The sequence below is a fragment of the Sapajus apella genome, unplaced genomic scaffold, assembly GCF_009761245.1.
Source record: "Sapajus apella isolate SASKATOON/1434 unplaced genomic scaffold, GSC_monkey_1.0 scaffold1657, whole genome shotgun sequence".
Lineage (NCBI taxonomy): Eukaryota > Metazoa > Chordata > Mammalia > Primates > Cebidae > Sapajus > Sapajus apella.
Genome location: NW_022438583.1, coordinates 1 through 13126, shown reverse-complemented (window position 1 = coordinate 13126; position 13126 = coordinate 1). Strand labels below are relative to the sequence as shown.

The 13126-nt window shown below is 55.6% G+C and overlaps 1 protein-coding gene across 1 annotated transcript; it reads right to left on the bottom strand.

Annotated features, from left to right (window-relative positions):
• Window positions 1–412: 412 nt before the first annotated feature.
• Window positions 413–11953, bottom strand: LOC116546911 (kielin/chordin-like protein; the record flags this gene model as incomplete). The annotated part of the gene is made up of 17 exons (XM_032273025.1): window positions 413–784; window positions 2919–3089; window positions 3501–3692; window positions 3781–3874; window positions 4028–4110; window positions 4218–4391; window positions 5078–5171; window positions 5247–5353; window positions 5428–5580; window positions 5781–5862; window positions 5933–6018; window positions 6338–6431; window positions 6508–6587; window positions 6735–6828; window positions 10259–10341; window positions 11498–11591; window positions 11816–11953. Coding segments are annotated over 17 exons (2073 nt in total), but the record flags the coding sequence as incomplete, so codon positions are not given.
• Window positions 11954–13126: the final 1173 nt, after the last annotated feature.

Here is a 13126-nt window from a genome sequence, read left to right as displayed (position 1 = left end):
ACACAGACACATATATACAGCCACACACACATACAGACACACACATACAGCCCCACACACACATACACATACACAGACACACACATATGCACATACACATATGGCCATGCACATAGAGCAACACACACTCACACGTACACACAGTCACACACAGATACAGCCAAACACACACAGAATAACACACACAGGTACACACACACACACAGCCAAACACAGATACATACGTACACACACAGCCACACACACACATACACACAGACCCACACACAGCCACACACACACACAGCATGAGCCACACACTCATGCATACACACATACAGACACACACAGCCACACACACACATACAGCCCCCTCCACACACACACACACACAGCCCTGCCTGGGACGTCTATCGTGGGTGAGGGAATCAGAGAGTGAGAGAATAGTACGGTGGGGTGGGGTCGGCAGGCAGTGGGAGGGCTGGGAGGAGAGCAGGGTGGGTGAGAGGCACCTGGGGAAGCCTGGGCGAGAGTGCCTGCATGTGTCTGTCTCAAGGGAGGGCTGATGTGGGAGGCTTGTCCCCGGGGAGCCCCAGCAGGGGGAATGGAAGGGCAGGTGTGGCCCTACCCTGGCAGGTTGGGCAGCAGTGCCCAGATGGGATGAGCGGGTGGCTGCAACCCAGAGGCTCACAGGGCAGGCGGCCGCACGTCACGAAGCCTCCAAGGCAGGTACACCGGTGGCAGGGTTCTCGGGGATCCGGGAACTCCTGATTACTCAGGTAGTACTCCCCCAGGTACTCACAGCCTTTGGGAGACGAGACAGAGAGGCCGAGGGGAGGGACAGAAACGGATGAGAGGGCAGCAGTTGTAGGCTCTGAGCGTGGGCCTGGGGGGCATCCAAGATCTCAAAGATCTAGCATGGGGGGCGGAGTCACAGTCCAAGCCCAGAGGTCAAAGCAGTTGTGAGGGAGGGTGTTTGAACTAGCCAAAGGGCAAACTTTCTCCCCTCTAACCGGCAATAAATCTTCCTGTTTAACCTGTAGAAAAACACCAGTAAAGAATCTGCTGCCCTGGGGTTAAACACTCAGCAGATCATTGCCAGAGGCACCAGTTTCTCAACCAGGAGAGCCAGGAGTAGCCCCAGCTGACTCAGATGGTGCAGACTCAAGGTAGGGCCTTTCCCACACTCTTCCAAGCCCTCTGATGAATACAGGAGGGGGTGGGGTCCCAGGGTGGTGGCAGCCCGCCCTTGGCACCTCTGGCATTGGCTCACTTCCCTTTTTAAAAAAGAGAGGGTGACTAGAGGTGACCGGCCAGGAGATGGTCGCCCAGATCAAAGCTCATGTGGCCTCACTGGAGGGCACTGCCCCAGAAGATCAAGTCATGCTCCTGGCAGGCATGCCCCTGGAGGATGAAGCCACCCTGGGACAGTGCTGGGTGGAGACCGTGGCCTCCTTGGAAGTAGCAGGCCGCATGCTTAGAGGTAAAGTCCATGGTTCCCTGGCCCGTGCTGGGAAAGTGAGAGGTCAGACTCCTAAGGTGGCCACACAGGAGAAGGAAGAAGGAAGAGGGAGAAGAAGAAGAAGAAGAGGAGGAAGAAGAGGAGGAAGAAGACAAGTGGCTGATGCAGTCCAACCAGCGCTTTGTCAAGGTGCCCACCTTTGGCAAGAAGAAGGGCCTCAATGCCAACTCTTTAGTCCTTTGTAATTCTGGCTTTCTCTAATGAAAAAGCCACTTAGTTCAAAATAAAAATAAAAATAAAAAGAGGATGAATTTCAGGCTCTAAGCCTTGGCAGGCAAAAGTATCTGACAAGGATTTAACAACATTATAATTTTAATTGTATTCATTTTTATGGTAATCTGATCCTGGCAAATCTAATTTTCCATTTACGTATAGTATGATATAAAACTCCTTTCTAAATCAATTTCAATTAATGTGAGTTAATTTGAAGGCAAATAAATAAAATTACAGCTGGTAGAGGGCAAGTGGCAAAAATCGCCAAGATGGCACAAGAGTGAGGGAAGCCAGGGAAGGCTGGGGACCTGGTCTGGCTCTCGTAACTTTTTACAACAGCCAAATTTAGGCCCAGAGAGGTTATGTAACTTGCCCAAGACCACAGGACAAATAGCAACAGAGTCAGGAGAAAATCCAGGCTTTAGCCTCAGGCTTTTTTCTTTTTCTTTTCTTTTCTTTTTCCTTTTTTTTTTTTTTTTTTTTTTTGAGATGGAGTTTCACTCTTGTTGCCCCGGCTTACTGCAGCCTCTGCCTCCCAGGTCCCAGTGATTCTCCTGCCTCAGCCCAAGTAGCTGGGATAACAGGCATGTGCCACCATGCCCAGCTAATTTTGTATTTTTAGCAGAAACGGGGTTTCTCCATGTTGGTTAGGCTGGTCTCAAACTCCCGACCTCAGGTGATCTGCCCACCTCAGCCTCCCAAAGTGCTGGGATTACAGGCATGAGCACCCGCGCCCCGTTTTTTTTTTTTTTTCTCTCTCTCTCTTTCTTTCTCTCTCATTCTCTCTCTCTCTCTTTCTTTCTTCTTTCTTTCTTTTTGACAAGGTCTCACTCTGTCACCAGCCTGGAGTCCAGGGGAAAACGTGGCTCACTAAAGCCTCAAACTCCTGGGGGATCCTCCCACCTCAGTCTCCCCAGTAACTGGAACTACGAGAGCCACCATGACCAGCTAATTTTAAAATTTTTGTGTACAGACAAGATCTCTCTATGTTGTCCAGGCTGGTCTTGAACTCCTGGGCTCAAGCAATCCTTCTGCCTCAGCCTCCCAAATTGTTGGGGTCACAGGTGCTAGCAAGGGCTTTAGGCCTCAGGGCTTTTTCTTACTGTAATAAATATTTGAGATCCTAGGGCAGTGAAGATTAGGCTCACTCAGCTCTCTGGTCCTCCCACCCCACCCCCGCAGTCCCCTATCCCTTGACCCTCACCATCACAGTCAGGGCAGCAGCCGCCTCTGGTGGGGAAGGGACACAGTGCAGGGGCACACGCCTTGGGCTCACAGCTCACACTGCCCTCCCAACAAAGGCAGAGATGGCAGGCGGCAGTGGGCGATGGGAAGCGCTCCCCGCTGGCAAACTCCTTCCCCTGGTACAGGCAGCCTGGGGAGAAAGTCAGGTGTCGCCGGCCGTGGGGGCTGGGGGACCGTGGGGACTTGGTGGTCTTGGGGTTGGTAGGCGTGGAGGACGAGTGTCGTGGGGACCGTGGAGCCTGGGTGCCGTGGGAGGCTGGGGTCCATGGGGAGCTGGGGGACTCTGCGGGCGGAGAGACCGTAGGCTCCGTGGGGGCTGAGGTACGTGGAGGATGGGTGTTGGGGGGGCTGGGGGCCGTGCGGGCTGGCTCCCAGGCCTTGATGACCCGACACTACATTCCTATTGAGATCCCCGACGTGGGCGGAGCGGGCCTGGGCAGGAGGACTGGGCAGGGGGACTGGGCAGAGCGCTCCGGGTCGGTAGCGTGGGTGGTGGCGGGAGGAAGCGGGTGGCCGGGAGGGGGGGCCGCAAGGGCGTTACCGTCGCAGGAGGGACAGCAGGGCCCCTGGTGCGGGTGCGCGCAGGGCGCGGGCGGACAGGGCAGCCGCTGGCAGGACACGGAGCCGTGGAGGCAGAGGCAGAGGCGGCACGGATCGCCGGGCGGGGAGAAGTGCTCCTGGTGACGGGCGGGGGCCGCGCCGGGTCTTGGGCAGCCGGCGGGAGCGGGGGCGGCTGTGGTGAGAGCGCGCGTCAAAGGGGCCCAGGAACAGGCCTCCCGGGGCACCCCCGGGGAAGAGCGGCCAAGGGGTGCAGCCCCTACCTGGGCACTGCGGGCAGCACTCTCCCGGCGGCAGGACCGGCTCTGGACAGGGCAGCGGCGCGCAGCGGCGGGCCAGGCACTGCACGTGGCCACTCTGCGGATCGGCGGACCGACCACGGGTCAGTGGGTTAGCGGGGGGAGGCGGAGGAGACCACTCTCATCCCCTCCCACCTGGGCGGGCCTCTCCTGGCCTCCGCTAGTCCCGCCCCCACTCCCCTGGGCTCCTCCCACCCAGGTGCGGACTCACCAGACAGCTACACTGACGGCAGGGGTCAGAGGGGTGGGGGAAGTCCGCTCCGCTGAGGTACTCTTTCCCGCCAAAGGCACAGCCTGGGGGAGGGAGCAGCTATAGCCTGGGAGAGGGCGACTCCCCCAGGGCTTGCAGCCTTCCGGGGACCACGCGACCCCAGAGGGCCGCCCCGCCCCGCCCACCTCACCGCTGCAGTCGTTCTGGCAGCAGGTCCCAGGCAGCGGGTGGGCACAGGGGGCTCTGGGGCAGGCGCGAGGCTGGCAGCGGGCATGGCCTTCCTGGCATCGGCACTCCTGGCAGGGGTCTCGGGGGTGGGAGAAGCTCTCGCCGTCCACAAACACCTTTTCCTCCAGGATGCAGTCTGGGCAGTGGACAGTGGGAGCAGGAACGTGGGCAGAGCCTGACAGCCCCTCCAGCCCTGGAGTCCAGAGCCGCTGCCCAAGTGCCCACTTGGAAACTGACTGAAGAGGGAAGTGGAAGAAGCGGCCATGTGCACGTGTGCTGGCATGTGTGTAGTTGAGCACACGAATGCGTGTGTGTGCATGCGCATTGGAGGTCATCCACCTGTAGGCAGATGTGTGTCTGTGAGGGGAAGCGGAGGAGTGCTTACACACGTGTGTACCTGTGTTTGTGACACATGCCCTCACACAGACTCTCTACGGGGCAGGGACGTGTCCCATGCATCCCAGCACCCAGCCTCCTACATGGCAGGCTCAAGTGTCTGCTCATGACCTGTGTTATGCAGGTAGATACATGGGTGTACCTAGGGGGGTACAGGGGTGGGGACCCAAGGGTAGCAGGGGCACTAGTTACTGGAAAAGGAAACGGAGCATGGGAGGGGAGTGTGGTGTAGGTACAGGCAGGAATGAACAAATCTCTACTCTCCCTCCCACCCTCACCCTTTGAGTTCCAGTGAGTTCTAAGCTCTGTAGGACTGGAACAATTCAGAAGGCCATGGCTTTCTAAGGTAGCTGTTGGGCCGATGGGGCTGTGGGACAGCAGCATCTGGGGCCCTGGTCCTCTCAGGCACAGTGAGCGCATACATACCTGGGCACCTGGGGCAACACTGACCCGGTCCACTCTGGGGCCTGGCACAGGTTGTGGGAGGGCAGTCAACCAAGGAGCATGTCACAGTTCCATCCTGGGAGAGAGCAGGGGTGAGAGCAATGGGGCCCACGAGAGGCTCAGTGGGGCTACAGTGAGGCTGGGCGGGTACCTGGCAGCGGCAGGCGTGGCAAGGGCTGTCTGCATCTGTGAAATTCTGCCCATTGGCATACACTTGGCCATGGTAGGTGCAGCTGTCACAGCTGGGGCAGCAGGCACCTGGGTGGGACAGGCTGGTCAGGGTGAGCTGGGAAATGCAGGGGAAGAAAGCCAAGATTGGCCCAAGCACTCACCAGGGGGCTGGGTGGGGTGCTGGCAGGGCACTGGGGGGCAGAGCACAGCCCCACACTTGGATACCCCATCTTGACAAATGCAGGAGGTGCAGGGCTGACCATCAGGCTCCCACTGGACTCCCTCCGCAAACTCCTCTCCATCCAGCACGCAGGCTATGGTAAGGGGCTGTCACATCAGCCTTCACACCTCCTACCCATTCCTTTCCTTCCCAGGCCACAGGGACCCCAGCTTCGACATCCCCACTGACACTGTAGAATGGCTAGTGGACTTGGCAACAAGTACCCCATCAGCGGAAGGAGCACCATCCACCTGCAGCGCCTGTAGCAGCTGCTCCTCTCTCTCTCACACACACCTGGGCAGAGTTGGCGGCCAGAGGCAGGCAGGGCACAGGGGGTGACGGAGCACTCCTGCTCCTCACAGGAGACTTCACCGGCCTAGGAGGGAAGCAGGTGAGAGACCCTGAAGGAATGAGACCAATCTGGGCATGACCGGCGGGATGCCTACCTGGCAGGAGCAGCGGACACAGAGGCCCCCCTCTTGGAGTCTGAAGGTCTCCTGGCTTCGATACTGGTGTCCCTGGTACTCACAGCCTGGATGGGACGACAGGAGCGTGGGGGTATAGGGCTGGGGGTGGAGGGGAAGCCTCACGTCACCCTGAGGCGTCCAATCTCCACTCTGACAAAGCAGACCAGCTGAGTCCTCCAGAGGTCCCGGCCAGCAGCCCCCGCCCCCTACAGCTATGCCACAGAAGCACAGGCTCTACCATAATGCCAGTTTGCCATGAGAAGGTGTGGTGAGGACTCACTTTGGGAATAAGGACTTAAGTCCAAGAGAAGCAAACCCCCCATACCTAGGGCCTCTCTGCGGCCAGGGCCTGTCCCTCCTGCAGTGACTCTGACCCCAACTCACCATCGCAGATGGGGCAGCACTGCCCAGGGATCTTGCCTGGGTGTCTGCAGGGCACCGGTGGGCAGGGCAGAGGCTCACACTGGATGCTCCCGTTCTGCCAACAGGGCCCGGTCAGCACGCCCGAGGCAGGCCCGGGAGCCAGGCCCTCCCTGCCAGGCAGCCACACTCACAGCACAGCGGCAGTGTGAGCAGGGGTCCCCCGAGCCCACGGGCTCCCCGCTGCGGTGCTCCCGCCCATTTAGGAAACAGCCTGTTGGGAAGAGGGGCTTTAGATGCTCCTCCAGGGCCACTCCCCGCTCCCTCCTGGCCTTCACGGCCCAGCTCCCGAGCAGGGCCACCCGTCAGCTTTCTCCAGGTTGTCCCCATGCTCAGGTCCCTGCTCTACCCACCAGCTCACCATCGCACACAGGACAGCAAGTGCCTGGGAGGGGCCGGGCTGGGTACGGGCACAGGCTGGCACATTCTCGCTGGCGGCACTGGATGTGACCCTCCTAGCGGGGAAGGTGAACACGGGAATGGGCCGTCAGGACTCAACTGAGAGGTAGAAATGGCATTAGAATCCCAGCTATCCATATATTTGATGTTGTTACGGGTTGAATTGTGTGTTCACCCCCCAAATCCCAGCACCTCGGCATGTGACGGTGTTTGGAAGCAGGGTCATTGCAGGTATAGTTAGTTAAGGTGAGGTCATACTGGAGCGGGGTGGCCCTAATCCAATAGAACTAGTGTGTGTGTATGTATATATATATATATATTTGGAGATGATAAAAAAGATCTTGTTGATAAAGCAGGTTGCAGGCTACAGATTAAGATGGTGTTTCACTCTTGCTGCCCAGGCTGGAGTGCAGTGGCATGATCTCAACTCACTGCAACCTCCACTTCCTGGGTTCAAGCAATTCTCCTGCCTCAGCCTCCCGAGTAACTGGGATTACAGGTGTCCACCACCACACCAGGCTAACTTTTTGTTTATTTTTAGTAGAGATGGGGTTTCACCATGTTGGTCAGTCTGGTCTAGAACTCCTGACCTCAGGTGATCCACCTGCCTTGGTATCCCAAATTGCTGGGATTACAGGCATGAGCCACTGCACCAGGTAGTATCCTTCTAAAGAGGAAAAATTTACACACACACACACACACACACACACACACACACAGGGAGAATGGCACGGAAAGAAGACAGAGGTTTGGGTGCTGCAGAAGCCAAGAAATGCCAAAGATCGCCAACAAACCACCAGAAGCGAGGGCAGAGGCTGGAGCAGATTCCTCCTTACAGCCCCAGAAGGAACCAACCCTCCCCCACCTTGATCTCATACTTCTGGCCTCCAGAACGGTGAGAGAATATATTTCTATTGTTCAAGACACCCAGTAAGTGGCACTTTGTTGCAGCAGCCTAGGAAACTCATACAGATATGTAAATTAGCATGTCAGTTCAGCTCTCTGTGACTTAGTTTATTTGTCTGAAAACAATGGACAGTCATAGTACTGTTCTCATAGGCTTACTATAGGATAAAATGAAGTACGGGGTCTGGTGTGGCGTCTACCTCTGAAGCTGGTGCTGGTGGCTGCTGCCACTCCTCCACGGCCTAGCCCAAAAAGACCCCATGCCTAGAATTCACATCCACATCGCTGGGCTCACCACCTCCAGCCCCATCAGAGTCTGAGCAGCCAATAACTTCTCATGGGTGGGGAAAGAGAGGACATGGTTGTGTCAGAGATGTTTGAACCAAAGTAACTCCATCTTGAATAGGGGCTGGATAAAATGAGGCTGAGACCTCCTGGGCTGCATTCCCAGAGAGTTAGGCATTCTAAGTCACAGGATGAGATAGGAGGTCAGCACAAGATACAGATCATAAAGACCTTGCTGATAAAACAGGCTGCAGCCAAAACCCACCAAAACAACAAGGTGGTGAGAGTGACCTCTGCTGGTCCTCACTGCTACACTCCCACCAGCGCCATCACAGTTTACAAATGCCATGCCAACATCAGGAAGTTACCCTATATGGTCTAAAAGGGGGAGACATGAATAATCCACCCCTTGTTTAGCATATCATCAAGAAATAACCATAATCAGGGGCAGCCAGCAGCCCTTGGGGCTGCTCTGTCTATGGAGCAGCCATTTTTTCATTCCTCTACCTTCTTATTAAAGTTGCTTTCACCTTACTCTGTGGACTTGCCCTGAATTCTTTCTTGCATGAGATCCAAGAACCCTCTTCTGGGGTACGGATCAGGTCCCCTTTCCTGTAACAATTGCAGTGGGGCTGGGTGCCCTGTAGCCTTCACACGGAGTCCCTAGTCCTTAGCAGGAAGCTCCCAAAACAGGTGCCCACCTGGCCATCACAGCTTCCGTGTCCCTAACCCCTCAGGCTATTCCTTATACCTGGGATACCTTTCCCTCTTCTTTCATGATCAAACCCTACTTACCCTTTGAGGCCTAAGTAAACACCGCCCCTCCCATGAAGATGCTCTAGATCTGTGCTGCCCAGTAGATATATAATCTCAGCCACTTTTGTCATTTTAAGTGCTCTAGCAAATTTTAATTTTAAAAAAATTTTTTGAGACAAGGTCTTGCTGTATTGCCCAGTTTGGTCTCAAACTCCTGGCCTCAAGTGATCCTCCTGCCTTGGCCTCCCAATGTGCTGGTATCACAGGAATGAGTTACCATGCCCAGCCTCACAATTTTTTTTTTTTTTTTGAGATGGAGTTTTGCTGTTGTCACCTAGGCTGGAGTGCAATGGCAAAATCTCGGCTCACCGCAACCTCCACTTCCTGGGTTCAAACGATTCTCCTGCCTCAGCCTCCCAAGTAGCTGCGATTACAGATGCCTGCCACCATACCCAGCTAATTTTTCGTATTTTTAGTAGAGATGGGGTTTCACCATGTTGGCCAGGCTAGTCTCAAACTCCTGATCTCAGGTGATCCACTCACCTCGGCCTCCCAAAGTGCTGGGATTACAGGTGCGAGCCGTCACACCCGGCCATAACAAATTTTTAAAAGTTAAACAGATGAAATTAAGTTTTAACAACATATTTCATTTGACCCAATATATCCAAACTGTTATATCAATATGTAATCAACATGTAATGGATTACTATTTTACATTCCTCTATTTCCTAGGAAGTCTTTGAAATCCGGCATGTATTTTATTCTTATGACACATCTCATTTTGGACCCGGCCACATTTCGAGGGTTCAGTGGCCACATTTCAAGGGCTTGGTAGCACATGTAGTAATGGCTGTGAATTGGACAGCACAGTTCTAGACACCTCAAGTCAAGCTGTGCTTCTCCCGCCCTGGAGCTTTTGCCGCCTCCCATATCCTGCCCCGTCTCCTCCTCCAGCCTGTGAGCTCTTTTATTTTATTTTATTTTATTTTATTTTATTTTATTTTTTTGAGATGGAGTTTCACTCTTGGTGCCCGGGCTGGAGTGCAATGGCAGAGTGCAATGGCACTATCTTGGCTCACTGCAGACTCCACTTCCCATGTTCAAGCCATTCTCCTGCCTCAGCCTCCCAAGTAGTTGGGATTACAGGCATGTGCCACCATGCCCTGCTAATTTTGTATTTTTAATAGAGATGGGGTTTCTCCATGTTGGTCAGGCTGGTCTTGAACTCCTGACCTCAAGTGATCCGCCCACCTTGGCCTCCCAAAGTTCTGGGATTACAGGCGTGAGTCACCACGCCTCGCCCGTGAGCTCCTTGAGTTTTCACTGACCCCGGGCTGAGCATCTCTTGGGCTCAGACCTGGGCACACAGATGAGCTCTACCCAGCCCTCGCCCGCATAGCCCCCAGCAGACAGCTCCTTGGTCTTTTCCACTGGGTCCCCTCTCAACGCCTCTGCAAAGCGTTCCATGGAATAAAGGCATGAATACAGTGGGCCTGAGGGCAGGGATGGGGACAGCCCAGGAGCAACCTTGGGACTCACCAGGCACCGGCAGATTCGGCAGGGGTCCCCGGGTGTGGTCCACTCTTGGCCATGTTCCCAGTGAGAGCCACCTTCTGTGCAACCTGGGGTTGAGGGGGATGAGCAGAGGGAGGCCTGCTGGGAGCTGGCCTGGACCCCAGCCTCAGCCTGCCCGCCTTCCTCTTTCATGTGCCCTCCGAGGGCTCTCTCCTCAGCCAAGACCAGATGGGGTCACATGTCTGCCTAGATTCCCCGGTGGCTTCCAGTGCCCCGGGCAGGGTAAGTCCTTAGATCCTTAGTCCAGCCTTTCTGGTCTTCTGTGGACAGAGCGTAGCCACGCCCACGTGGCCATCTATCTCCCACCCCTCATCACCTCTTGCACCTTCCCAGCCAGCATCACACCCCCACCCCTAGTGTCAGGGCCACGCCTGTGCTGGGGCACTCTCCTCTTCCTGGAAGTCCCACTGCCTTCATCACCCGTTCACCAAGCTAACTGCTCTTTATCCTTAAGGGCCGCCTCGGGACCAGCTGCCTTCAGGATACCTTCCCTCCTGTGCCCAGGCTGGATTCGGTTTCCTTCCTCTGAATTCACACAATAGCTGGTGCCTGCTTCTATTCCTGCCCTTGCTGTTACAGGATTTTGCATTAGTGTATGACTCAGTGTCACGCCTAGTGGTCAACCCTGAGGGCTGACCCATGTCTCATGATTGGGAGCACAAAGTAAAAAGCAAACATTTATTTTTTTTATTTTTTGAGGCAGAGTTCCACTCTTGTTGCCAGGCTGGAGTGCAATGGCGCGATCTCGTCTCACTGTAACCCCCGCCTCCCGGGTTCAAGCAATTCTCCTGCCTCAGCCTCCCGAGTAGCTGGGATTACAGATGCCTGCCACCATACCCAGCTAATTTTTTGTATTTTTCGTAGAAATGGGATTTCACCATGTTAGCCAGGCTGGTCTCGAACTCTTCCCAAAGTGCTGGGATTACAGGCGTGAGCCACCGTACCTGGCCGAAGGCAAACATTTATTAAGCAGCACTATGAGGTATGGAATATCATTATCTGTACCTTACACATGGGGAAACTGAGGTAAAGAGTAACTTAGAGTCACACAAGCACTACATGGCAATGGAATTTGAGCTCAGGCATTCCAGCTTCCCCACACACCCCATCCACTGGAGACCAGCAGGATCTGGGTTCTGGAATTCAAGAAAGGGCATGACAGCCTACCTGTGGCTCCACCAGGGAGGAGCCAGGGGCTCTCACCTTGGCAGGTTGGGCAGCAGTGCCCAGGCCTCAGGGCTGGCTCTGGACAGGGGCTGACTGGGCACTTCAGGGGCACGCAGCGAACCTGGCTCCTCTGTAATGCACCAGTGGCTGTGAGGCCTCCAGGTCTGGCTCCCGCAGAGGGCAGGGTGGGTGGGTGTTGGGCATCCTCGGAGGAGGGGGCACAGGGCAGGGATGGAGGGAGAGCCTCGCTGGCTCCAGCTCTTGGGAGGCCTGTGAGTGGCAGGCAGGGCCCAGGGCAGGGCGCAGGCGTCCAGGGAGGAACAGGACCTGGGCAGAGGGGGCAGGCGGACTCACCAGGCAGGAGCACTGCAGACAATGGTTGGAGCTGGACGGGAAGGTGGCCCCCTCCTCGTAGTGTTGCCCCTCATACTCACAGCCTGGGAAGGTTGGCAGGATGACAGGTGGGTCACCAGAGAGCGGGGTGGGTGGACATCACTTGAGGGAAGGCATGATCCCAAATAGGTACTGGAACCTTGGGGTCCAGGGGGTGGAGAGGCAGGGCAGGAGGTCCCCCAGCCGGCAGATGGGGCAGCACTCCCCAGGTGGGTGTAGCTCTCCAGGCAGTTGAGCTCTGAACATGAAGGCCCCTGGCTGCAGGGCAGACACCAAGCCAGCCCTTCCTCCCCACCGCCCTCCTCCTTCTTTGTCTCTCTCCCTCTCTTGTCCCTCCCTGCTCCTTCCCTTTCCATTGCCAGAGCTGGCTTACTCTGCAAGCCTAGCCAGCTTCAGCCCTGATGCCTGGGCAGCAGGAAGCCCTGTCTAGCCCCCAGACTGGGCTCGGCATGGCCAGGCCAGCAGTATGCCCAGCAGCAGAGATGTGGGTGGTGGCTGATTCCTTTACTTGGCAGGTGCAGAAGACACAGGGCTCCGGATGCCACGTTTCCCCAGCCCTGTGGCCCCCAGGCCCAGCCCCCCAAGTAAGAGACCCAAAGGACTGGGTGCCACATTAAAGGGGCACCATTCACATGACAGACATCAGAGATTTTAATATTTACTACACCTTCACAGCAGATGGCAGTAAAGTGTCCCACAGGCACATCATCGGTATGGTTCCATTATTTCACAACAGACAGAAGTAGTGTCATGAGGAAAGGGTGCTGCCTTTTTCTTTTTTTTTTTTTTTTTTGAAATGGAGTCTTGCTCTGCTGCCCAGGCTGGAGTGCAGTAGTGCAATCTTGGCTCACTGCAACCTCTGCCTTCCCCGGTTCAAACAATCCTCTGCCTCAGCCTCCCAAGTAGCTGGGATTACAGGCACCCACCACCACACCTGGCTAATTTTTGTATTTTTAGTACAGACAGGGTTTCACCATCTTGGCCAGGCTGGTCTTGAACTCCTGACCTCATGATTCACCTTCCTCAGCCTCTCAAAGTGCTGGGATTACAGGTGTGAGTCACTGAGCCTGGACGTCGGTGCCTTTTTCAACTTCACCAAAGTTATCATATAGGCTAGCAGTGGCCCTGGCTCAGGCACCACGTGCCCCAAAGAGTGTGTGTGTGTGTGAGTGTGAGAGTGTGTGTGTGTGTGTGTGTGGGAGAGTGTGTGTGTGTCTTTTCTCCAAAGACTGTGTGTGTGTGTGTGTATGTGTGTGTCTTTTCTCTGAAGAC